This window comes from Tenebrio molitor, chromosome 5, assembly GCF_963966145.1.
Source record: "Tenebrio molitor chromosome 5, icTenMoli1.1, whole genome shotgun sequence".
Classification (NCBI taxonomy): Eukaryota; Metazoa; Arthropoda; class Insecta; order Coleoptera; family Tenebrionidae; genus Tenebrio; species Tenebrio molitor.
The window spans coordinates 22,828,142-22,855,556 of record NC_091050.1 but is presented as its reverse complement, the minus strand read 5'-3'; the positions used below and the strand labels follow the sequence as shown (position 1 = coordinate 22,855,556).

The 27,415-nt window shown below is 34.1% G+C and overlaps 1 protein-coding gene and 1 long non-coding RNA gene across 3 annotated transcripts in view; one reads left to right on the top strand and one right to left on the bottom strand.

Moving 5' to 3' along the window:
* LOC138131904 (cytochrome P450 4d2-like) overlaps positions 1-27,415 on the bottom strand; it is a 100,072-nt gene that overhangs the window by 10,134 nt on the left and 62,523 nt on the right. The window contains exons 1-8 of one of the 2 annotated variants that reach the window (XM_069049173.1): positions 7,655-7,729; positions 5,210-5,379; positions 4,959-5,159; positions 4,726-4,911; positions 4,296-4,663; positions 4,172-4,240; positions 2,978-3,149; positions 2,747-2,923 (exon numbers count right to left, since the gene is read on the bottom strand). In XM_069049173.1, coding sequence (XP_068905274.1) covers positions 2,747-2,923; positions 2,978-3,149; positions 4,172-4,240; positions 4,296-4,663; positions 4,726-4,911; positions 4,959-5,159; positions 5,210-5,369 — 1,333 coding nt within the window. In that variant the 5' untranslated portion in view covers positions 5,370-5,379; positions 7,655-7,729. Of the gene's footprint in view, positions 1-2,746; positions 2,924-2,977; positions 3,150-4,171; positions 4,241-4,295; positions 4,664-4,725; positions 4,912-4,958; positions 5,160-5,209; positions 5,380-7,654; positions 7,730-27,415 lie in introns of those variants that run through there. The other variant, XM_069049172.1, reaches the window with a different exon arrangement.
* Positions 25,879-26,653, top strand: LOC138132143 (uncharacterized). Its single transcript, XR_011159999.1, has 3 exons — positions 25,879-26,169; positions 26,232-26,512; positions 26,575-26,653. It is a non-coding gene; the product is annotated as an uncharacterized lncRNA (long non-coding RNA).

Below are 27,415 nucleotides of genomic sequence, written 5' to 3'. Positions count from 1 at the left end.
ATTTGCGATGACAATAAATAAGTCTCAACAACAAATATTCGAAAAAATTGCAATTTTATTGAAGCAGCCAGTTTTCAATTCTATGTCGCTGTAAGTAGCGTTCGATCATCATTCAATGGTATGAGATTTTATATTTCCGAATATAACGGCCAAGGGCATTTAGCAAACGATGAAATTTTATTTTAAGTTCAATGGACATTTTATTTTTTTAACCGCCCGGTTTTTTTGTTTCAATAAAAATATAGGTATAAAAAATACGAAACACGTGTTCTTTATTTCACTTTTCATTTTTCGATTTAATTTTTAATTTCAATTTTATATAATTTGAAAAAGATAGACTAATTAACTGTGTAGCCTTGGCGAAACCTGGCCAGTATAGCAATAAAAAACCTAACGAAATGTCAAAAAACGCGTTATTGTTTTTTAAATATGGCATAGCCAAACTATACCTCATTTTTCCTATCGTTCGTATTTTTCAAATAACTCGAAAATTAGTGCATAATGACGTATTTGTAAACGCTCGTAGCTGACGTAATAGAACAAAATTCAAAAAAATTATAAGCGATAATTTAATTCATGTATAAAAAATCCCATAAGCCGCGATGTATTTGTCACTTTGACATCGGATAAAGTTAGCCCTAACTTTGCATCTGGATAAAATGTGCTTAAACTTCCATGGCAAACTTTTTCGAACCTGATTATTGTTTGTTGTTATGATAACGAACCAACAATTTTAAACATTGACACAGCTTGTAATAAATTGACGTGCAAAATGGCCAATTCAATTTTTCATAATTACCTACCTATTATTACCTACCTATTATTATTGAGTAAAATCAAATCATATCTTATAGAAAAATCATTTTATTCGTTTGAAGAGTTTTTAGAGAATAAATTCACTGATTTTACATGATATGGGTGCACAAGTCTTGTAGTTGATCAATAATTTTTCTTTGCTTTCGTTTTTGTTCTTTTACTCCTTATTAATTATAATTTGATGTACATATATTATTATGCTTAGTTGAATTTTTTAGCTGCATTCTCTTCTAGTTAAATTTAGTTTGTTGACGTGTGCAAATACGCTGTATCTTCGCATGAATAAACTTATTATTATTATTATTGTTATTATTATTATTATTATTATTCATTAAATTATCTCATCGAATTACGCTCGAGGTTTTTTTCGTCCAGGATAAAATTTCATTTTTTAAACTCTGATTTGGTTTCTTTTTGGTAAATTGACTCCACAAACCACCAGATAAAAAAACTCGTCCTTCGGACTCGTTTTTTTATCGGGTGGTTTGTGTCGTCAATTTACCAAGCAACCAAATTATCGTAAAAAAAATCAATTTTATCCGGACAAAAAAAGACCTCTCGTGTAATTACAGTCGAAAATTTAATTCATATATAAAAAATCCCATAAGCCGCGATGCATTTGTCACTTTGACATCGGATAAAGTTAGCCCTAACTTTGCATCTGGATAAAATGTGCTTAAACTTCCGTGGCAAACTTTTTCGAACCTGATTATTGTTTGTTGTTATGATAACGAACCAACAATCTTAAACATTGACACAGCTTGTAATAAATTGACGTGCAAAATGGCCAATTCAATTTTTCATAATAACCTACCTATTATTATTCATTAAATTATCTCATCGAATTACGCTCGAGGTTTTTTTCGTCCAGGATAAAATTTCATTTTTTAAACTCTGATTTGGTTTCTTTTTGGTAAATTGACTCCACAAACCACCAGATAAAAAAACTCGTCCTTCGGACTCGTTTTTTTATCGGGTGGTTTGTGTCGTCAATTTACCAAGCAACCAAATTATCGTAAAAAAATTCAATTTTATCCGGACAAAAAAAGACCTCTCGTGTAATTACAGTCGATAATTATAGAGGTATACTCTTTGATAAAAAAAACCCTCAGTAACATTCAAACTTAAAAATTTAATGAAAACGGTCGAATTTCGACCGCTGGGCGACCTCTAGTTTTGTATTAATTGGTAATTCAAGGTAACGGATGCAACTACATCTGCAACATATGTTAAAAAGTAGAGTTAGAGATAGCCATAAACGATTCCAAATTGAATACAATAATAGACCTATTAGAGACGCAGATTCTAAACATGAGTGTTTTTTGTTGGCGCATGAGAATGCGCACAAAACATTTTCAAATGATTCTTTAGTTTCTGTTTTATGCGACTGACCTATTTTAGCTGACTTATGCTGTACAGTTCTATTAAAAAAAAGCGTACAAGTAGTGAGCACAATTTTGGCTAGATTGTCATATTGTAAATGTATCTTTTAATTGTTGTTACTTAGAAACCTGTAACAAAACCCGTGCTGATAGCTGGATTTTATCGATGTATTTTTCAGAGATTTTAATGTGTGTAAATGTTTTGCCTTATTTATTAGACAAGTATTACCAATTACTACAAACACAACTCAACCTTTTATTCATAAATTTATAGAAAAAAAAAAATAAAATTTACAAAAAGCAATTTTCACACATTTGACATACATACAAAATGTCAGTAATACGTTTTCTTGGAAACGATTAATTAATTTTATCTCCATTTACAGTAACCCTCAATACGTGTACGCTTTTTTTTTTAAATAGAAGTGTACAGCGTGCTGAAAATTTTTCTTACCACAGTCAAAAATAAGACATTTATCATCATAAAATTTGACTTTCCGTCGCCACATTGAAAAAATTTAAATATAATAAATAAAGATTTTTTTTACCGATGCAATTCCGTGGTCCAGCGCTGAAGGGTATATAAGCATAAGGAAATTTACCATCTGCATTTTCAAATCTTTCCGGATTGAACGTTTCAGGTTCTTCAAAATGCTTTGGATCTCTGTGTATACCAAAAGCAAATATCAATATTGTATCTCCCTTAGGCAAATATGTGTTGTCATCTGAATATTTATATAAATTAATAAAAAACACGAATTTCAAAATAAAGCAAGTACCAAATTGTACTTCCTCATTTGTTTCTCTTCCATAAACCGGTACTGATGGATAAAGCCTCAAGCTTTCTTTAATGACCTTTTCTAAATATTTCATGCTTTGCAAATCAGCGTAAGTTGCGGTGTCTGTTTCCTTGTCTTGAAATATGATTCGTTGTTCTTGAAAGGCTTTTTGCTGAAAAATTAAAAATATCTAGTCACTGGTAGAAAGATAAACGTTCCAGCTATAATAAATACAAGGTTACAATAATTATATTATTATATATTAAATTAAATGCTTTGGAGGACAGGTTACCCTTTTAACTAATACAGAATAAATACATCTTGTGATACATTATTTAATTTTAACAACTTTGGGCCGTATCACGACACCGTTATTAAAGTTGCCGATAACTAAACTCGTAATTAAAGTAAACAAAATCGATATAGATTTATGCAGTTGTAACCTGCCAGAAAGAGACGAATTCGTCACCAAGGTAATTAGAGTCATGATTAAATTTAATAAGGGTGTCGTGATATGGTCCATTGTCGCTAAATTGGCCTTTCGTCTTATTAGAACAATCTTGTTGTTTATTTTTTTATTTTAAGAATATGTAAATCGCAGCTATATATATTTATTTATTATGCTCTTAATTTGTTATTATATTAATAAATTGAAATCATTTTTATTAATTTTGTTACAGTTTAGTATGGTTTCTACAGGGCCATTATAAATTATTGTCCCATCGCAGTAGGCATTGGTGACGTAGTTGAATGTGCCGGAAGCCTCATAACGTGAGTGAGACTAGTATCGCCGATAGGTGGCGCTGCCGGCGGTAGTGGAAATCTGTCTACTAGTTCGTCTAACGTTGCGAGGCTGGCGGATATCCAAAATTTGTGTGGGTTTTCAACGCCAACTGCGATGGGACAATCATTTATAATGAGTAATGCTAATGACCCTGTATTAAAATGTATGGATCAACTATTAGGTAGTTTTTATTTTCATTATTCTTCCACTGTACAAAGAATCTTATTTGAATTCGAATAGTCGAGCAAAATAATTTCGTACGAGAAAACTGTATGCGAAGTGTGATTTCTACTATTTTAAAAAGTCCAAAAATTTCAATTACGTTGAAACAAATGTTCACTAATTTTTATTTTTATTTTATTTTATAATACATATTTAGTATGTTCTTTCAGAGGCAGAATTTGTCTTACCTGAACGTTTGGATGATTAGCTAAGCAGTAGAGGGTAAAACTTATAGCAGAAGCTGTGGTATCGTGGCCCTGCGATTGAGAAACTCAACATAATATAATGTAGAAACCACAAGAAGAAACGAACCGCAAACATAAAAGTGTCTACTTCTTCTCTTATTTCCTCGTGGGTAAGTGGTTTGCCGTCAATTTGCGTCTGTAGAAGTAAATCCAAAAAGGGTTTTTTCTTTTTTGAATCATGGTCATTCATAATTGACTGTTCCTGATTTTTCAGCTCCTTCATCCTGGCGTAAATTACCTCATTGGTTTGTTTGTGTAAAATTTTCAATGACTTTTTTTGGGTGTAATAATTTCTTGTCAACGGAAACAGAAAATCGTACGGTTGTAATGGTGACATTGACCTTTCCGTAACTACCCTACACATATTTTTGACACTTCGCACATAATCTGAATCACAATTATCCTGAGCGTTAATATTAATTCCCATAATACTTTCTGAAAAAAAATTGTTCTTTATTTTCTTATATTCTTATTTCTTAGAACATTACAAGACTCACCACAAATGATGTCCAACGTACATAAGGTAACATATGGATAAATATCAAAACCTTCTTTTCCCACCTCGTTTTCAAATATTTTAACAATTTTATTTCCACAAGATTCAAAAACTTGCAAAAACTGTTCTAAAATTTGAAAATGGAAAGCGGGAGTTAGAACACGTCTGTGTTTTTTCCATTTAAGACCTAGAATTTTGTTTCTAGAAATGTTCAAATAATTACTTTGATGTTACCATCGCTTGTTAATAAACCGGTGCCTAACCATGGATGGAAAAAGTTGTAATCTACAGATTTCTTAACCAGTTTAGTACTGCTTAAAATGGTTTCCAACAACTTGTAATCTGACACAAGTATGAACTTACGGAAGGGTCCAATTTGGGCCTTTAGTATTGGTCCATAATTTTTAGTGTAATTATACAAGTTTCTTAACACATCTAAAAGAATCTCTTTTAGTCCAAGGAATATTTCCAGTGTACCTCCTCACCTTGGGTGGATTTAAAGTCTAACGCATTTCCAAAAAAAGGAATCGTAGGTGGACCTGGCAAACTTTTGTAAAATTTTTTGTTTCTATTTGTCCGATTTAGGCACCAAAAAACAAAACAAAAAAATCCTATCCACAAAGTTATATTGGTTAGGATGCTCATCTTTTTGGCGCTGTAAACAACGGAAAACTATTCAATCTATACAGTGTGGTAACTTTATTAACTGGAATAAAATTCATAATTTGGACATGGGCGATTTTTGTAAAAAATCCTTGTAAAAAATCCCGGAACAGGTCGACTTTCGTTTTTCTTTGCCCACATTTTGGTGCATATGGTTTTTGCATATCTGCTCCCGGAAGTGCGCAACCACCCCTAACTTTTTTTTTCAAATGTAACGGTATGCCAAGTGACACCTCGTTTGAAAGGCTACTTTGCAATAAATACAGCGCACTATTTGCTTCCTGAATATGTTCAAAGCCTACATGTTAAAAAATAGAAACCAATTTTATAAGTATACTCTTTAATGCAACAAATGTTCAAAATGGGCGCCATTTCTTTATTGGCAAATTGCAAATCGATAGTAACATTTCCGGTGTGATTTTCCTAATTTCATGCCTAATAAGTTAGTATTGAAAGTTAATTGCATCCTATAACTGATACTTATCAGAAACTTAAATACAAAGGAAGCATTAGTCAATGGAACAAAAATGCGCATCAAGTTTATGCATCGTAATGCTACTGATTGCGAAGTTTTAACTGAAACCGCACGCAATAAGAGAATTTTGATTCCACGTATAAATTTAACATATTCAGGTATTATTTTATCATTTAACTTTCAAAGAACTCAATTTCCAATTATACCTGCATTTGCGATGAGTATAAATAAGTCTCAACGACAAACATTCAAAAAAAATTGGAATTTTATTAGTTTTTAGATATGGTCAATAATTGTACATCGCAGCAAGTAGAGTTCAATCATTAGATGGTTTGAGATTTTATATTTCCGAATATAACGGTCAAGGGCATCTAGCAAACGATGAGAGTTTTTACAAAAAAAAAAACATCGTCTATAGAGGAGTTTTGAATCATTTTCAAACAATTTTAAGTTCAATGGACAACATTTATTTTTTTAACCCCGCTTGGTTTTTTTGTTTCATACGTTAGTATAAAAAAAATAGGTAGAACAGGTATACTAATGAAATTGATAAATTAAATTATGTCTTAACTATCATTATTAATAAGTATAGTAAACTACAGCATTATACACTGCGCCGCAAAATTAACTCATACCTAATTTAGAAAATTAATCGTATTCCTTTTTAGAAAATTTTTCACTGCCATTTGGAAATAAAAAATGTTCATTCGCATTATCTTAAAGTTTAAATCCGATACTCATTAGAAAACCACTTTTTATAATGCATCATTTAAAATTTAAATTTACAGGCTTTTTAAAAGTTTTTACTTTTTTTGCGGCGCAGTGTATTACAAAAAATATTTGCTTTGCTAACAATAAACTTTGACGTTTTTCGTTAAATTCCATGTTTCGTCGATTGTATCTCAATCCCTATTAAGCTTACAAGAAAAGTATAAATACAAAAAAGTTGTCAAATTTTGTCCTTTACAACTTTTATTTGAACATTTTTCTCATATAATAAACTGTTATCGAGTTATTTTGTAAAAACGTGTTTTTTGCACCTTTCATTTAAGATGGCGACTCGCGCTCACCGCCCCCAAGGTCGCTACTCAAACAACATATTTCAAAATCATTACTACCTCATCTTTTGTAAGGCAACGACCATTTTTATCCCCACTAACTGGACTAAATAAGGTTATTACATTTCATTTATTAATTTGATTATTTGTTATTATTTTTATTTTACAATCCCAGTGTTACGACTGCGAAACTGCAGATGATATACACGATACAGCCCCTTAGACATTGAGACTGCAAAAAATGTTGCTATTACATCTTTAATACCAGCGACATCACTGCAAAAGTACAAAAATGTCACTTTGCACTACACTTTACTGCACTATTGCGTTATTAGTTATTACATTATGACGTTGTACATAATGTACTAATAGTTATCTCGGTTATTTGCCAACGGATTTTTATGAAATTCAAAATGTAGATATTTTAGACGGTGAAGATTCAATCAGTAATAATAAAATTACCTCAAGTTAAAAAATGTAATTTTAACACATGCTACCTTTATTGAAAATTAAGCGCAATTATTATTAGATTGTTAAAGATTAAAAAATATAAACAACTAACTAAATCACTCGTCTGATCCATCGAAAAGATTAGATTTTGAAGGTAGGTATGTATTTGAGCAGACACCTTTTAAAACAATTGATGGAACGTTGCCAAGCAACATTTAGTACTCCTTTAAAATCTGTCAAACGTGGGCGAGCTTAATTAGAAAAATAAAATTGTATAAATTTACCTTGACAGCTATCTTAAAAATTATGCACCACTTATATCGTGTGTAGTGTAGTAGAACTAAATAATTTTATATAGCTTGCGCATGATTGCAACATTTTAACTAAGACATGGCTGAACGATAGCATTAACAACAGTAATTTGTTCGATATTTCTAATTATAATGTTTATACGAAGGATTGAGATTGTGACTTGACTGGTCATGTACGTGAACGTGGTGTTTTAATAGCAATTGATAGTACATTCAGCTCTTCTGTCAGGGATAATGACATTGCAGTCTGTGATTTATTGCCTATCATCGATATTTTAATAGTAAAACTTTATTTCAAATTTAGGACGCTTTACGTACTAGTCACTTATGCAGGGTGTCAAATTGAAACTGTATATTCCTTGATGGTAATGAAGGTAAAAAACGTTTAGAAAAATATTCAGGGTGCAACAGCTTTTTAGTTATGAATTAATCAAATTGACCAATAGAGCTTGATCTAATTTTTCCTTTATGAGAAAATTGAGTACCTTCCCTCAATTGTCAAGCAACGTATAATTCGATGAATAATAATTTTTTTTCACGATCGGGAGTAGAAATCAACTTCTCGGATGTCAACGTCGTGACAGAAGTAGAGCATTTTCTCCCTAGGGAGCAAATATTTGCTCCCTAGGGAGTTTCCATTTTTTTGACAGTTGTGACAAAAATCTAATGGGAGTTTTCATTTTTTTTGACAGTTGTGACAAAAATCTAATTGTGTTGTCAAGGCAACTACTAATTCCATTAAATTCATCGAAAGATGACAACTCATTTGTCATAATTTTTTTATTCTTAAAATTTTAGATTTTTGTGCTGTTTCTACTCCCTACCGTGAAAAAAATAGTATATATACTTCTGGAGAGAATGCTCATTTTTCCCTCGGTGCTTTGTAAAAACTGCACCTTAGGAAAAATCATGCATTTCTCTCCCTCAATATATAATATACTATTACTATCCCACCTCCACCCGGCGGCACGGCAATTTTGCCAGAGTACATACACTATTACGGATATTACTATCAAGTAATAGTGCAGTGCCTATCAACATAATTACCGGCGTCAATATTTATCTAGTCAACTTGTCAAGGCAGACGTCAAAAGTGACAGCTACTTTTGAAATAACCAAAAATGGGATAATTTCGCCAAAGGCAGGTGAACAAATGTATAGAATCTAAATCAGGGAACGCAAGAAGTTTCTTTTTCCGGCAAGAATCAAATATGGTTTGTTATGAGTGAAAATTTCCAGAGCAATTGTAACCTTGAGGGGTATGGGAAATTGACGGGAGGGATATGATGAATTGAACCTTTGTTGATGGAAGGTAAAATGGCGACGTAGCGTCAAGTGAGTAATACATATTACTATAGTTTGTCCAGTGAGAGATTGGTTGACATAAAAATCACTAAATTCTACGCAGAGAAAGTAGTACCTAGCGCGCGTAAAATTTGAAATATATCCTTCAAGCAGTAACATTTTGTGCCCTGAAATTATGCTCTAATTAATGAAGTACCTTAACGAATAATAGATAAAATGAATGAAAATATTACAGTTGCAGTATTTTACACGAAGACGTGTACGGTCGGTGGACAAATAAAACTGGGACACTTAAAATTTAATCTGTGTAAATCAGACCATTGAATTGTCAATATATTTGTCAGTGTATATACAACATGTCATTCCAAAGTTAACCTATTTGTGATAAAGCAGTAATTAAACGATGCAAATTTGTAAATTTTGACTTATGTGATTGTCATTTTTGTTCCAGTTTTATTTGTCCATCGACTGTACCTACCTACTCTTGATAACTACAGGGTGAGCAACAATAACTGTTACAGTTGGCAAAAAAAAATTTACATAAAATTTTCAAGACTGTGAATTGTACCTATTTCGGTTTGTTTTATTGACAATATTGACACCTGGTATACATTTCAAATTTAAACGTCTTGGTTTTTGTAATCTTTTATTAATAAAATGGTTTTCTCGTTGGACATGACATAAAAGTCACCAAAAATCACCAGAATTTATTGCCAACTCAATCAGTACTTGTTGCTCACACGGTACTTGCGTCAAGAATATTTAAAAGTAAAACATCAACCAACAAGATCGTTTAAATATCAATTTTATATCAATGCGAAATCAAACGACTTAATTTTGCTGGTCGAGAAATGTCTACGAAATTGTTGTGTTCAAAATAGCGGCAGATCAGTTCGTGAATATGGGGAACTTCTCAGGGGGCTAGGAGTTAAAATAAAACAATTCCTTGGGTTGAAGGACGCCTGTATTTAATTTTTCAAATAAATAAAATCAAATACGTTCTTGTTTTCACCTGCAGTAACTGGTTAATTTCAAATTAACTGCTGCTCGAGTATCCTTAAGACATACGTAATATAAACATAAAACAAAAATGGACAACGAGACCGTCAAGGTTAATTTAACTTAAATCCTGAGACTTCCTGCAGACGTTTGTCTGAATGACCGACTATCGTGCGCCAGTCCGAATTCAATTTGACTTATTAAAATATATATTCTAGAATATTAACTTTACTTATTGAATAAACATCAGAAGAGCCTGTGGCGGTAGAAGACTGAAAATTTAAAAAAGAAATATTTCATTAAAAAAAAATAGCTTTACAGTACACAACCCTTGTCTTACTGCTCTGCACCATATTATTGAGTACAAGATGAACTTCTTGCTTAATATTGCAATGCAAGTCTGCTGTAACTCTTCTGGGACGCTGCCTCGTCAACTTTCTGGATGATGTTTTAGTTAAACCATCTTTACACTTTGACACTGTGTTTTTGCTAACTCCTAAGCATCTCGCAGTGACCTTTAAGAAAAATACTTTTAACCCTTGACTAATCTGACCTAATCAATGATGATGTCAATAAAATTATGATATAATACTATTTTGTGTTATAAGGTATGAAAAGCAACCTCCAGTGGACTTTCAGTTGTAAGTTTTTCATTTATGAAAAATGAATAAGCACTTGCATCATCCTCTGGGCTGCTGGGTTGCCAGCTACAGTCAAATAGCTTCGGGTTGCCTACAAAACAGTTTTAAAGCAATGTAATTAAATTAAAAATATTATCTTTATACCTTTGCATCAGTCTAGATATTGTTCGTGATATCACTAAAGGGATTCATGTTTATAAATAGAAATGTCACTTAAAAAAGGCACTCGAAGGTAAACAATAGGGAACGTATAGACCAGAAACAAACTAAAACAACAAACTAACTAATCTTAAAAACTTAGAAAGTTTAAACACCACAAAAAAAAATAGTTAAGCAAGAAATAACGAACAAAACACACATTACTCGGAGGTTAACAATACAGAACTTAGCCAATGCAAACCAACAAACAAACTTATCCCAGATAATTAAGAAGTTTTAAACACAACAAAATACCTCACTTGAAGACGAAAGAGCAAATAAACCACACACGGTGTTGACGATTCAAAATGACAGCGGCAACGACAACAGCTGAAATTTGACAATTTGCTGTGACAGCATAAATTGGCGTAGGATTACAATGCCCGCGAAATGATTTCAATGGTACCACCACAATAATTTATTTGATAAAAAAATTTTGTATTGTATTCTAGTGGATTTTGTAGTGTTGGGTTACAAGCCTACAATTTAAACTCTCCCAATCTCTCGCTGGACGGAGTTTACTACTCTGCATCTGCAACGTATTATCGCAGCTACACGAGCGGGACTCGTCATCGTTGAAATGAAAGAAAAGACTTTTACGAACATTCTTGACATTGCAAAAAAAGCTGGAGTTACACGTAGGTTTTGAACAAAAGATCAAGCATAGTGGCAGTTCTGAAAGAAAGAAGACAAAACTGGACTGAACTAACCTATTTATTTTAGCATCATTATTAGTAAAAATTTAAGATCAAATTTTATAACTAAACGATGTAGAATGCAACAAATGAAATAAGAAATATGCAAAATAAAAAGAATAATTTATAACAAGTGTTCAAAATTACCACCTTTCATCTGAAGGAGTAGACGATCTCGTTTTATTAAATTTTCCCTTGCCAGTCTAAGCATATTAGGAATAACAGTAGCCAGTGTTTCGTATATATGGTCATTTAGTTCTTCTAAAATATTGATAGGTTCGAGGTAAATATAGTACTTCAAATATACTTCTTCTACCTTCGTCATCAAAGGACTGAAGAACAGCATTTTCTGTCTCTGGCGTTCTAACTTCTCGCGGAGGACCACCAATTTCTTGTGAGTTAGGCACCAAGGACCCAGTGTCTCGAGCACGGTACACCAACCAACCTGTATTCTTCCACAATGTGACATTAATCCTTTTACTATTTTTTTCGATTTTCTAATGTCCTTGCATGTATTATATGGTTCTGACTTACTCGTGTTAGGTGATTTTAATGTACAGTCGCGAGCAATAAATTTTGGTCGTCAAGGTCATTCTTTGACGCAATCGAATATGCTCCATCGTAAAACAGTCGTAAATGTCATAACCTATCATCATGTTGTATGACATTAATTGTCATTTTGTTCTCATTTTTTTGACACTTTGTTGACATGGGCATAATCAGGCAGGGAAATTTTTTAAATTTGTGACAATCTAACCAAATTTTGAAATGACATTGATGACCAAAATTTATTGCTCGCAACAGTATCTCATTTTAATTGTCATTCGTCTGGTTAGTCTTCTGTGTCAACTTCCTGTAGAATTGTCAATAATTTTATCAATTTCTATAATTTGAAGCAGTGCAGTGGCATTTTGAACGCCAATGGCCGGCTGCTTAATCTTGTTATGGTTTCCGAGTCCATATGTTGTGATGTCGGTAAGACTGATCTTCCTCTCATCAACGAAGATATTTATCACCCTGGTTTGAAATTGGTAGTCACAATGAGCTTTCGTCATAAGAAGCTTCGTAGTATTAAGTTTTCGGAATATTTTTTAGGAAATGCAATCTTAATCTGCTTTATTTTACATTGCAAAATGTTGAATGGTCTTTTTATGTGATGGTAAGGATGTTGATGCCACTATGTCTAGCTTTTACTTGGTGCTGAATGATGTTTTTCCCCATAGGTATGTTCCCTTGAAGAGATCCAGAGTTAATGGTTATCCTGCGTTCTTCGTTCTTCGATAGCAATACGGAAATATCAAAAATTGTCTTGGTCAAAGGTGGTCATGGATTGGAAAACGTCCGTCTTAACTTATTTAGTGTGACGATTTCTTCGGCACGAACGATTGCCCTACCAGCACCTTTTTTATGAGTGACAGAGTCAGTTTCGCAAAACACATCAACACAATTTGTAAGGCATGCATAAAGATCCTTCGGCATTACTGCAGAGTGTGGGAAGTGCTCTCGAAAATTGATTTTGTTTGACATTCAAAAAATGGTTTGACACAAGCTTCGACGATTATTTGAAAATCCATGACCACCTTTGACCAAGATCATTTTTGATATCCCGGTATAATCAAGACACTGAAGTTGAAGAATGATTCTAGGGAACGATGTAAATCTTCTTATAAGATGTAGGTATGTACAGTCGCGATCAATAAATTTTGTACATCATTTTTCTGTCATATAAAAAAATTACTCTAAATCATGCTTTATTGAAATTGTCACACATGAATGATGAAATTGTCAATATATCTACAATTTGTCAATATGAGCGATGACAAAATATTATTTATTTATTTTCTATTTTTTATTAATTAAACCTCGTTCTATTCCATTTGTCTGATTTTTTAAAACTTCTTGAATGTTTTGTCGGTAAATCTGACACACAATCAAAATTAAGGTTTGATCGCAATAGTACATAAGGTGCAGTCAAAAAACAAAAAACCACCACTGTTGCTTTGGGTTGGTAAAATTTAAAAAACCCTAGGTAGATATTTTTTCATACTATGTTGGTAACTAGAAAGCAGCCTGACAAGACGTAGATATTTTCAATTAAAATCTAATTGAGGATCCTACTAAACAAATTCCGGGATTTCACCTACCCAGGAAAATCTGGTGTAAATTAAATCGTTTTAGAACCAGTCATGGCAAATGCAATAATACTCTGTTTCACTGGAACATTTGTGACAACCCTTCTTGTGAATGCGGTGCAGAAAAAGAAACCATCCAACACATTGTGGAAGAATCTCCCCTTACTAAATTCCAGCAAGGTTTCTCCAAACTCCATGTACTATTCCGGACATGGAATCTTGGCCAACATTTTTTTGACATTTCTAAAAAAAATGATGTAAACCAATCATTAGCGTCATTAATAAATGACAATTATTAAAAATCACTTTGAAGTTTTTATTCTGACACCAAAAAAGCAAGGAAATGGCATTATCGAGTCAAAAGTTAGGTTATATTCAATAAAGGCCAGTTCACACATATTTGTCAATTAAATGTCAGTTATGGCCAAGATTCCGTGTCCGGAATAGTACTATGGCGGCCAAAAAATTTCGTCCGTCATTTTTCCGTCATTTCAAAAAAATCGGTGTAGTCCATTCCTTATTGTCATTATGATTGTTTTTTTTTACTTGTCACTTTTGAAAGTCAAGCAAAATGCCATCGGTATCAAATTTTAATAAAATTAAAATAGTAACTCTTGCACAAAGAGGAATGTCCCAAGCTGAGATTTCGATGGACCTTCGCATACCTAAAAGTACAATTTCGTCCATTCTTCAGAAATGGAGACAAAACTATTGAAAGACGTCAAGGCTCAGGTAGGCCTAGCACATCTACTGCAGAAGAAGATAATATGCTTCTCAATAGATTACGCAATAGCCCTTTTATGACGGCTGTTGAAGCGGTAAATATAAGCAAATACAACGGAAAGGAGCCGTCGATTTTCGGCAAACATATGGGCATGGATTTCAGTAGATAGCCCCGGGATAATGCATCTAGAAGCATCTAGACGATCAACTCAACAGTGATGTTTATGTTAGGATTCTTGAAGACGTGATGATGCCTTCAGTTTCAAGAATTTTTCCGAATTTTAACTTCATATTTCAACAAGACAATTGTTCAGTGCATACAGCACATAGGGTAGCAGAATGGTTCAGGAATAATAACATAAACGTTCTTGATTGGCCGAGTCGCAGTCCTGATTTGAACCCTAAAAAAAACATGTAAGGACTTTTGGTTCGTAATTTGCAACAACGACAAGTGATTCGGAATAAGGCAGAACTGTTGACTGCGATTACTAATGCATGGCAATCATTACCTAGGAATTGACGCCAATGGAGCGATGACCAAGTATTGATTTTAAACTTCATTCATTTTATCTTTTGATTTAGCTAAGTAGGTACTTAAACAAAAATAAATGTTTCATTTCCTTGTCTTTGCCTTAATGTTTTTCGTTTTATTTTTTAAAAACTACGGCATACTCGTATAATTTCCACGGTTCTCTGTTTAGTGCTTTAATCCAAAAATAGCCGCAAGTCTGCCTCTAGTGCCACTAGCGGTCGTGTGGTAATTGTGTAAGAATGGAACTTGTCCTTTGTATTTACAAAATTTGAACTGATGGACTGAATGACAGATTGTCAAAATGATAATAACGATAAAAAAGCGGTTATTGGTGCTTAAGGGTATTTTACACTTTATGTCAGGCCCTTGAAAGTGACGGACGAAATTTTTTGGCCGCAATAGTACTATGGCGGACAAAAAATTTTGAACGACTTGTTATTCCTTTGACATATAAATGTAAAACTGGCTTTAGGGTCAACTAATCTCATTTTTTATTTTTGCCTTTCTTGTCATGTCACCAGTGACAGATTAGTCAATCATAGATTAACACAAAAATTTTGGTGTGCCTATGTCGGCTCACGAATGGTGAACGTGGATGAATCTTAATCGTTTCGTCTTTGCCGTCGAAATTGCGAAAGTCGCTGCAGCCCCTAGGCGGCTATCGAGTGGTGTAGAATGTAGATATAGTTTGTCTCAATTCTAAATTTCCACCACCTGTTGAATTATGTTGGCAAAATAAAAATATTTCTAAATTGGGAGTTCTTATAACCAAAGTTGGCAATATAATTATTTTATAAACATGATTCGAAAACATTAAAATTAGTTCATAAGTTTATTTTGCTTTTAGAGTTTGATTTTCAACCTACTTACTCGTACTTGCTGCATTTTAGAAAAGGTTTTCGTTCTTTTCCTTCATTCTAAAATCTTGAGTTGTAAAAACGGAAATTGACAGATAACCTAACAAATACAATCTGACGCATTTTTTACCAAACAGTGTTGCCGGTTGTATTTCCAACGTAGAATGCAGTGTTGGTGGAAATTTAGAATTGAGACAGACTTTACGTATCTATCTAGTTCTTAGAGGTTTAGCATCAACACAAAATCAGGAATGTCTTCATCATCGATGAAACCAAATTTAGTTCTATTTACGTCAAGACAGAACGACCCAACAGGTTGTATTTTGGTACGCAAATATAAAAAAATTCAAAGTACAGATCAATCCACAATACTATCGCGGCCAAAATACTTTGGTCGTCAATGTGACATAAATGACATTCAATTGTAAAGCAAGCTTTAGGATGTTTAACCTTATTTTTTACTGTTGTCAAACTTATTTTAATCCATCAGTGTCATACGGGTGGGGTAAATCCCAGCTGCGGAGGCAGGGTTCAAAAGCAAAAGATCAACATGGTCGCCGTTTAGACAACCTTCAGAAGCAAGTAAGACGATTCTATATTTATCAAAAACTGAATATGCCATATTTTTGACAAGAATAATTTGAAATTTTCATGTATATTGACATTAATACTTTATTTACATTTGAAGTGTCAAAAAGTGACGACCAAAGTATTTTGGCCGCGATAGTACTATTACGATCAGAAAATTTTGGACATCAAACTTCTGTCACATTAAAAAAATTACTCTAAATCATGCTTTATTGAAACTGTCATATGAAAGATGAAATTGTTGTCAATTTGACACCGGTTTAAAATATAATTTTTTTAATATGCGAGTACATTTGGGTATTTGTTTTATATTTTTTATTAATTAAAACCTCGTTCTATTCCATTTGTCTGATTTTTACAACTTTTTGAATATTTTCTCGGTAAATCTGACATTCACATTTTCAAAATTGACACAATCAAAATTGAGGTTATTAATACATAAGGGTCGTTTTAGAATGTATGACAGCACGATGACATTAGTGTCCAAAATTTTTTGATCGCAATAGTACTAACAAATTATAACATTTATTTATTAAACTTAAAATTAAAATTTTAAAATAAAAAAAACTTTGCAACTAAAACTGAAGAAGTCAATATTTGATCATTGCTCCATTTTGTTGTACAACCAAGAGCAATCTATTCCTCATGGACAGGCACAGCCTCGTTCTGTTCCACGGAAGACATCCGCCTTCTTCCAGAACCTGGACGCCGAACCACCGTCCCAGTGTGTTCCCACTTCCGCATAATGGCATAGATAGTGTCCTTCGATAACCCTAAATTCGTCGAAATTCGCCCATACGACATACCCCTCTGGTGAAGGGTTACTATTTTGGCTTTAGTAAATTCAGATACGGCTGGCATTGTATCACTAAATTATTATTATAAACTTGAGAGACGTTTACTTCAAACCGTCAATTTTTCGATTTAATTTATAAACGTCATAATAACAGTAAAGGGCAGCTTACATTGACATTTCTTGATATGCCAAAATTTGATCGTTCAAAATTTTTTGTCCGCCATAGTACCTACTCGTACTTACCGAAGACGCCCTAAATTGGCTACCACAAATCAAAAACATATAATTTACCATAATTATTTTGTGAATTTCGAATTTCAATTGTATTTTTCTTCATACGAATATATATATATACTATAATAGTATATTATGTTATGAGGAGCAAAAATGAAGTTTTATGTGTTGCGGCTGGTAAATTGGCTGCCGAACGCAGTGAGGCAGACAAACCAGCCAAAGCACATAAAACTATTTTTGCTCCGAATAACATATACTATTTTTTCTTCAAACCTTCATAAGAAATTATTTAAGACATGTTAAGAAACCAGGTAGGAATTTTAAATGATTTATTTTTCACTTTAGTATAATTGCATGATAACTCCTAGGATACGAAATACGTAAACATGTCCATAACAACCGGGGAATAAAACAGGGCGTAATAAGAATAAGCGGGCGTAATGAATTCATAACGCCCTCATCAATTCATAATTGCAAAGATGTCAATTTTTTTTTTTTAAAGAACACGTTTAGTGAAAAATAAAATCTTGTATGCACCACGGCGTCACCGAATGATTACGCCCATCGAACGATATCCATCTCTCGGGCTAAAGCCCTCGAGCTGGATTCATCGTTCTCCGGGCGTAATCATCGTTGTAACGCCCTTGGTGCATAAATAGCTAATTGATTCTTATTTTTTTTACTTAAACATGCCCAGAAAAACAAGACATTTAACAAACACTTAACCTCAAAATTACTATTCTCACCAAATTTTACACTAAACAGCGTTGCCGATAGTAATTATTGAGGAAAATGCGACGTTGGTGGTTGTTTGATTTTTTAATGGACTTTAGATAAGTATTGGGTGATTCTAAATGATTGTGGATGAGTATGGCAACTATGTGCGAAAATTTATGTGACAACTGTGCGGGTGGGGTAGAGTTGACAACGGGGTTAACTCCGCACTATCCTTTCCGTTACAGACCTCAATTTACGCAGATGACCTCATCCTATATACCAAAAGAACAGATGTCACAAAACTTGAAAAGCATATGCAAAACGCCCTAAATCAGCTGAGTGCGTGGACCCAAACAAGTGGCTTCAGATTCTCCACAAACAAGACAAAATTTATACTTTTTACTAAGCGGTCTTGTCAAACTCGCCTTAAACTGAAAATTAACGTTCTTCCATTAGAACAGGTCGAAACAATCCGCTTTTTGGGGCTGATATTTTATCGTTTGTCATGGAGGGCACACATCAAATTCCTCAAATCAACATGTACCAGGCTACTAGGCTTACTCAATTTTTAGCCGTCAATTTCGGTCACTTAAAAAATTGTTTTTGTAAGCCATACTTTATTGTCACTATGATTACCGTCTCGACCTACCGGAAAATAGTCATCTGCTCAGACTTTATGAGCACATTACAAGCAATCGGGTAACTTTATCCAAAGCATCCTCTTGCCCAATAAATAACTGATCAACGCGCTCACTTTTATCATCTCTCCGGACGGGAGGTCATATTTATACACACTTTCAAAATTATTGCACCACCCATAAGGAAGTAAGATGCAAAGCTGAAATTTTAGTAAAATACTCATATACAGTCACGTTGTAAATGATGAATTAATTATACAAGGCTAAGAGTCGCCCTCTCTTGTAGTTACCACGACTTTTTAGCCTCAAATCCGTAAGAAAGGATAACAAAATTTCAATTTTCAAAGAGACTGTGATTGTTGTAACAACCTTTTTTGCTTCTGTCGTACGTTTGCTAATTTCCAAAGTGCCTCCTGTACGAAGACGTAACAATTTTCAACAATTGTCCGAGTTTCAAAGGAGCGGAATAAATGGCATGAGAGAATGTGGGTTTTCCTTAAGAGAAATTGGTAGACGTTTGGGTATCCATCATTCCACACCATTAAGAATTTGCCGTGCATGGTCTGAGGTAGGTCTCTGTTAACATTTTCAAGAAGCTGGACGTCCACGAATTACAACAAATCGCGAAGATCGGCGTCTTCAATACATGACTACTAGGGACAAAGTTCAATCAGCAGCATCTGTGGGTATGGAGTGGAGAAGAGCATTAGGACCCAAGATCTCAATAAGTACCATCTATCGCAGAAAAACTATTCTGGACTACATGCACAACAGAGAGCTGCTGCACTGCAGTGGTGCCAAGGAAGACGACAGTGGGTGGACGAATGGGATCATATTATGTTTAGGTTTTGTTTGTGGCGCAATGATGCATTCGCATACGTCGATGTCATGGTGAAAATTTGCAAATTTGCAATTTGTCTTAAGAGGCCATACAGACCAGACGTCGGGCGTGATGATGTAGAGTGCCGTGTGTTTTGGATCCCCATCACGTCTAATTTTTATCAGGGTTTCACTAAATGCACATCAGTACATTGACCAGATTCTGGAACCGATAGTGTTGGATTTCTTAGAAACACTCCCTGATAGGGAGTTCAACAGTCCGTCTACATATTGGAGGGGTTACAATGAGACTTTTGGAAGAATCTCAGGTGGACATCTTACCTTAGCCCGCTCGATCTCCAGACTTTTCATCCATTGAACATGTGTCGGATATTATGGATTGAAGTTTAAGAGCTAATCTTAACCCACTTCAGAACTAACAAGATCTTGAACACCAGCTTCAAAGGGCCTGGAATGGGATACCTTAACCGGACATTCATAACCTAATAAACAGCATGCCACGGCGCGTTAATGTCTGCATTACGGCCAAAGGCGATATAACTCACTATTAAATTTTTTCATTTGTTTTTAGGTTTTTCTTATTTAAACCTTCATAAATTCATCTTTTATGTACGAGATTCTTTCTACTAAAATTTCAGCTTTGTAACTTTCCTCCTTACCACTGGAGCAGTGGCAAACCCTATGGGACTCGGCTACATCACACCTCCGCCATGCCAAGCCCACAGTCACTGGACATCTTAGCAATCCCAAGGACTGAAAATCGCAAGTAATTTTGAACCGGCTCCGTCTAGGCCATGTTACGCATGCCTGGCTTCTCCAGCGAGGCGAACACCCCTAGTGTGACCGTTGCGGGACTTTACTCAGCGTGAACCACATCCAACCACACAACCTAGACTCTGAACTTGGAAGCATTTTAAATAACAACTTGGCTCATCTCAGACAATTCCTCTGCGATACTAATTACATAGGATTAATTTAAAATTAAAATGTACTTTGAAACATTGCTAATAACTCCAGTGGTTCATGCGGTTTACCTCTTAAAAAAAAATAACAAGATCATTTAGTTTTACATGTAGCTTGCAAAAGCTCTTGCGCGTTAACGAAAGCCTAAAACCAAAAAAAAATTTCTTCATGTTCCATGATTACCCTAAATATGTACCTAATTGGGGTCCGTCCTTTGTGACATATCCGATATATCGTAAACGGTAGATGGTTAGCGCATTTAGTTTAATATTTTAGCCCGGTATGTTACTTGTTATGTATGTAGATAGGTACAAAAAGAAACATTGAGAATAATGCACCTGTTTGGTTCATTATGAAGGTAGTGTGGGGTCATCAATCCATTCGAGTGACCCGCCAAGAAAAACCTCAGGACCAACGAGGCCACCCGTCCTTCGACTGAACTGCACGTCTTGTATTCTACATAATTTTCAACTAGGTACTTTTTATTATTGTTATTCTAATTCTTGTTATTTGTTATTCCAATCAATATAACGTGCCTTCAAATAAATTTATATTTGGAGCAACCTATGGAAGTTCAATTGTTTGCAACATTTTTACAGCGTAGAAAATGACACAAGAATAGTCTGGTCTGATATTTAACGAAATAAAATTAGGTTAGAAAATATTTTTAATTTTTGTAGTGCATTCATCTCAGATTATTGAAATTCACATTAATAAATAATCCAAACATTATTCCAATCACAAATTATTTGCTAACTAATGGCTTTTCGCCAATATACGGAAGATGATGTTTCATCTTTCGAAATCTTTGCGAGGCATTGCTGCAAATTTTAATTAATCTTCGGGAGAAAAATACCCCAAATTCGAATGGAAAGTCGAATAAGATCGCAAAATTTCAAAAGCACCAGAGTCAAGTAACTGTTAACATAAAGAGAACAAGTAAATGGGATGTTACACGGTTAGTTCATATTCTCCATTCGGTTTCATTATTTATATTGAATGAAAACTGAAACTGAACATGGAACTAAACAGACAGTCTGAAAGTACCCACCTTAAGCAAATTGACCAATAGTTCGTTGTATCAATTCATTTATTTCTTTAAACCATAAAAGAGAACAAAACATTAACATTGCTGTGAACACTAATAAGAATTGTAAATTAAGTAATTGCACATAACCACACATAATAGGAGATAACAATTTTATACATAATTTAGAGTAAGTGTTGAAAATGTACACCCTGTTCTTGTAAACTCAACATAGTCCTTCATCTAATTGCATTAGTTACATTTTCTAAAACAATAGGATTATTATTAATTTCATTAATTTTCTGTGTTATCCTATTTCGTAGTTCTGCCAAATCATTTATGGGTGTTGTGTAAATTGAATTTTTGTTGTGTGGCCACAAAAAGAAATCACAAGGAGTGAGATCACATGATCTAGGGGGCCAGTTGTTTGGTGTATTACGGCTTATAATTCTGTTGTCGTAAAATTCGGCCAAAAAATCTATTGTAGCACCATCCTGCTGAAAGTAGCCATAAACTAACTCATCATCATGTAGCTGATTTAAAAATGGAGTCAAAATTTCATTTCTGTATCTTGCAGTATTGATATTTCCTAAAAAACAGTGATTATTATTTAATTACTAAAACATTATTACAATTGTTACCTTAAAAAAAGATTGGACCAATAATTCTGCGTCGGCTAATAGCAGCCCAAACGCCTACTTGCTGGGGTACTGGGGTGTTTCAATGAAAAAATGTGGATTTTCTGAACTCCACATTCTTGTATTTTGAGAGTTGACATATCCACTAAGATGGAAGTAGGCTTCATCAGTGTAAAAGGTTTTATCAAGGTGAACATCTAAAGTATTCAGAAACCATTGACAATTTTCTAATCTTTGGGGGAGATCAGCTGAATGTAATTCTTGAACAGATGTGAGACGGTAGGGAAATAGGTGAAGATCATTTTTCACAATTGAATGACAGGTACCAACAGACACACAAAGTTGTTGTGATAAATGTTCAATTGAAGTGCCTGGGGCTTCTTCCATTGCTTGTCTCGCCTCTTCAATCACTTCTGGAGTTCTTTTCTTTGGCCTGCCGCCTCCAGGTTTTCGTCCCACAGATCCATTTTCTTGGAAATTCTTTAAGGAAATGTTTAAAGTTTCTCGAAACTGCATATATGCGTACACACGACACGCTACAGTAGTAAGCGGTATGTAATCTAAGTAATATAATCGGTTGCTAAGCGTATATTATAACACTGTCAGAATGACATTTCTGCCAAAGTGTCAACATCAACATGTTAGGTTAAGGCAGATGTCATTCAAGATGTTACATTCGCTATCGATCATATAAATCTATTTTTAATTTTTTAAATAAAGCAACAAATGGCGCTTCTGAAAACAACCTTGTTTATTTTAATGCACGTGAGCTTATCGTAAAAAAATAGGAGAAAAGGTATAACACAAGCCAAAAGAAATTATGAAACGAAAAATAAATACAATCAGAGGAAGTGCTCAAACTGGCCACCATTCATTTCCAAGCATAACCGTGCCAGTCGCAAAAGACTTAGTTTAGAGTTCGTAACCATTTCAGGAGTAATTGTGGCAAAAGCTTCCTGAACGGGATCTCTGAGTTGTTCTTCTGTAGCAATAGGGCTCCTGTATACAATATTTTTAACGCAGTCCTAAAAAAATAAATCCAAAGGATGTAAATCGGGGGACCGCGCTGGCCAGTGTCGGTGACCGCCACAACCTATCCATCGATAAAGATACTGTTAACTGTTGATTCAAAATTTCTCGAACTTGTCGACTGAAGTGTGGTGGTGCGTCGTCGTATTGAAACCAGCTGTTAGCACAAAAAAGAAGTGGAATGTCTTCAAACAAATTGCGTTCAAAAATTCTGCGTAAAAAAGCCGGCCACACACACAGAGGGAAGAATGTGCAGTTAAAAGTGTACACGCTTGTCCTAAGTTAAACCCGTACTCTCTGTGAGTACACACACACTACTGCTTCCTCGTTAGTTGTGCAGCAAACGTTCATTGTGATGGTGACCAAAAAGGAAATTTGCCTGATAACAGTGGCGTGCCTCTGTATTGTATTCACGAGGCATATTTAGTAAATCAGACAAAATACGGCCGCCACTGAATTTTAACCCAAGCATGCAGAGACTTGTCGCCACACACAGTGAGTTATCCCCGCGCGGGTTTGAATGTGCACGCCAAAAATCAAGACAGTCTTGATTCCAACTGATTTGAATGCGCGTGCCACATTCTTCTCCACACACACGGAATTTTAACTGTACCCCGTGGCGTGTGCATTCAAGTCTTGATTCTTCCCTCTGTGTGTGTGGCCCCCATAAATGTCTCCCGTTCACCGCGCAGGAAATTCAAACCTAAAGAAAGAAAGTTAGATGACATGTAAACTAATTTCTATTGAAGACATACCACACGATTTCCTGATAGACTGGCCCACAAATTTTCTCGTATACAGTGAGTTTTTTTTAAGACTGGCCATAGGGTTTTACATGCTAATTTTTCAACCCCCTGTTAACTTTTGTTCCGATGAAAATATTCAAACCATTTTTGGAACAAAGTTGTAAGATTTCTTAAACTATCGGATAGATTACAATTCAATATCCCAAACTGTCGAAAAAGTTGTGAAAAAAATATTTTTTGTGCTGGTTGAGCCGACAATGGCGCTACTCTGGTGGACGCTCGACGTACTATTATTTCGGCGCCCTAAAAAATATTTTCGTGTTCGTTTCCTGAGATACATAACCGGGAAAGTGGTATATAAGTAAATACAGGGTGTCCCAAAAATGGCGTACTAACTACTTACTACCGTATACAGGATGTTTAAATGTACACGAAAAAAATATGGAAAAAATTTTTCAGACAAAAAAATTAATTATTATTATTTTTATTATTAACGGTAATACAATCTAAACAAAGATGTACTCGTACATCATTACCTTGCAATGTTACCGTAGTGGATTTAAAATATTTTTTTGGATTTCCAAAGCTTCTAAATTCACTATTGTGCAGGATTAGATATTGGTAATGAGTAATCTTGTACTTTGTGATAATATGTACGATTAGAGATAGCTGTCATGACAATTTAATACATATATTTCAAAATAATTTTCCTGTTAAGTGTCACTTTCAAGGACCGCCAAATCAGCAATTAACTCCAATTGAATTTTTTAAACATTTTTCTGACGTTTACTGTAGTCTCTTTTACACCGTAGTGCACCGTTAGTACGCCATTTAGTTCATAGCTAACTGAAAAAAAAAATAAAACAATTTTTTGTGGTTCAGCTTATTATAAAATTTTTAAATTGCTGTGAAAAACAATCGGAATACAAAGTACGATAAATGTCATCTAAACGTCAGCTTAGAAATTTTCATCTGCTTTTTTAAACTTTTTTTATTTAAGTATAAAATAACAACATTGTCAGTCATGCAGGATAGCAGTCATTTGACTATTATTTTATTTTCGAGTGTAATAATTTAATAAAAATCGTAATTAGTCATAAACAAAAATTTAGTAGAAAAAATAGTAATAAAACTCTTCAAGATTGCACCTGAAAATTTTCAAACTCACACTTGACATTTGTTGCTATTTGTATTCCAATTGTCTTTCACGGCACACTTGAAAATTTCATAATAAGCTGAACCACAATTAAAAATTATTTTTTCTACTTTGCGTTCGTACGGATGCTATTACGATACTGTTTTGCGTATCGTAATAGGAAAAGGCATGATATAATAATAATACTAAAAACAGTGAAATTTAATTTTTTAATGTTGACGGATACTGTGGTGTCGTGGCCTTTAAAATATGTTGCCAACTGGCGCTAAATTCCCCAGACTTTCAAATTATTTTTTTTTCATTGAAAAAGTGGCAAAGTAGAAAAAATAGTGTATGACATCTCGTTTATAAGGCATTTTATCGCACTTACTCCTTTAGGGCACTCCTCGCTACGCTCGTCGTGCTCTAAACCCGTGCGTGCGATAAAATGCTTCTTATAAGACTCGTATCATAATATACTATTATTTTTCTCCAGTCGGCTATGGACAAACGATAACTTTTAATACATCATTAGATTCAGAAAAAAAAAACTTTACCAGACTGAACCTAAAATACTACATATGTCCATTTAAAAAAAAAATTGACTATCGTTAGCTACTGAAATTAACGCCAAAAAATAGTAGTTTATTTGACGAGTTTGTGTGTAAATTGGGCCTTTTTTGGCACGCGTGGGCCATTTTAAAACGCCAGTGAAACGAGCGTTTTAAAAGTATACACTTCTTTCCAACGCGTATCGACCAATGACCGAGGGTGGGTGGAGTTTAATAATGGCGCCAATTTAGGAATTCGAATTTCGAAAGGAACGTTGGAAAGAAACCGTTACCACAATTCACTTGTCGTTTCACATTTTACTGGGCGCCTTGACTTACAGTGTTTTGCTGTTTTTTACAGTATTTTGCTGGTTTTTGGCTTCATCCTAACGTTTCACGACTTATTTTGATCTGCAATTTTCATTGCAAACTTTCATTTGATTTGTAATAAATTTTATAATACCTATTCGTTTTAAGGTTATGTTACAGCAGGGTCATGGAGAGGTAAGTGAATTTCACTTTAATCTACAAAAGAAGCGTTTAAACATTATAAGTTTTTGTTTCAGTGAAAATAAACTAATTTGCCATATACATATGTCAGAAGAAATTTGTTTGCGTTTCAACAAAGAATCGACATTTGAAGACAATGCATAATGAGAAAGTAGAAGAAAGAAAATCTATTTCAGCACTTTTAAATATAGAAGAAGAAAAAAATTCTGAGGAAGATTTATGTATTGAGGAACCTTCAACAAGTAAAATGAATTATCAAAATGAATTACACCAGTATTTGGACGAGGTATCTAAAAATAAAGGAAACGAGTTGATTAGTTCTAAAAGGACAAAGGAAGTACGTTAAAAGTGTATGATGGACTGGAGGTAATGTTATTTATCTGTAAAATGTATTTACAGATTGTACTAGCAGATTTTGTTAATTGGGCGAAGAATCTAGAGGGAGAAGCATTTGATAAATTGGAAGGGATGATAATAATAATAATAATAATTAATTCACGGACAAAATTAACGCATATTTTTTGCTTTAAATTTTTCGCAGCATTTATGAAGTTTTTATTTTCAAGTAACTTACGATGAGCTGTGCTACGTATATTAGTAGTGTTTTACAATCATTTAACTAACATAAGATAGCGTTATATCAGATTAGGGGATAATTTAATAAAATAGTGCAATTGTAGTTATCACATTTGAGTGAAAAATAAAATTAACACAAACATAGCTTCATTTTAAGGTAACATAAAGATGGACTAGCATTTAGTATTTCCTCCTCGAGCTGCGACAACCGCTTGCATTCGTCCAGGCATACTGGGAATAAGATCTTTAATTGTTTTTTGCGAAATTCGATCCCACTCTTCTTGAGTTGCTATTCAGAATGCTGGAATTCTGTTAGCAACTGGATTTCTAGCTCGTATGTGGTTTGAGCACGTCCCATATATGCCCTATGGGATTTAGGTCAGGACTTCTTGCTGGCCAATCTAAAGACACGATCCCGACATCTTCAAGATACTAATGAACTGTTCCGGCTGCATATGCTCGGACATTATCATGCATGAAGACAAATCTCTCGCACTCGAACAACCGACATAAGGTACAACATGTTCTTTAATAATGTAGCTTATGTATCGGTCGGCATTCATTCTTAAATTCACCTTCACCAGCTCCATACAACCATCTGAACTTATTCCACACCCACACCATAGTAGAACTTCCACTAAAACTAACGGTTTTAATAAGATTT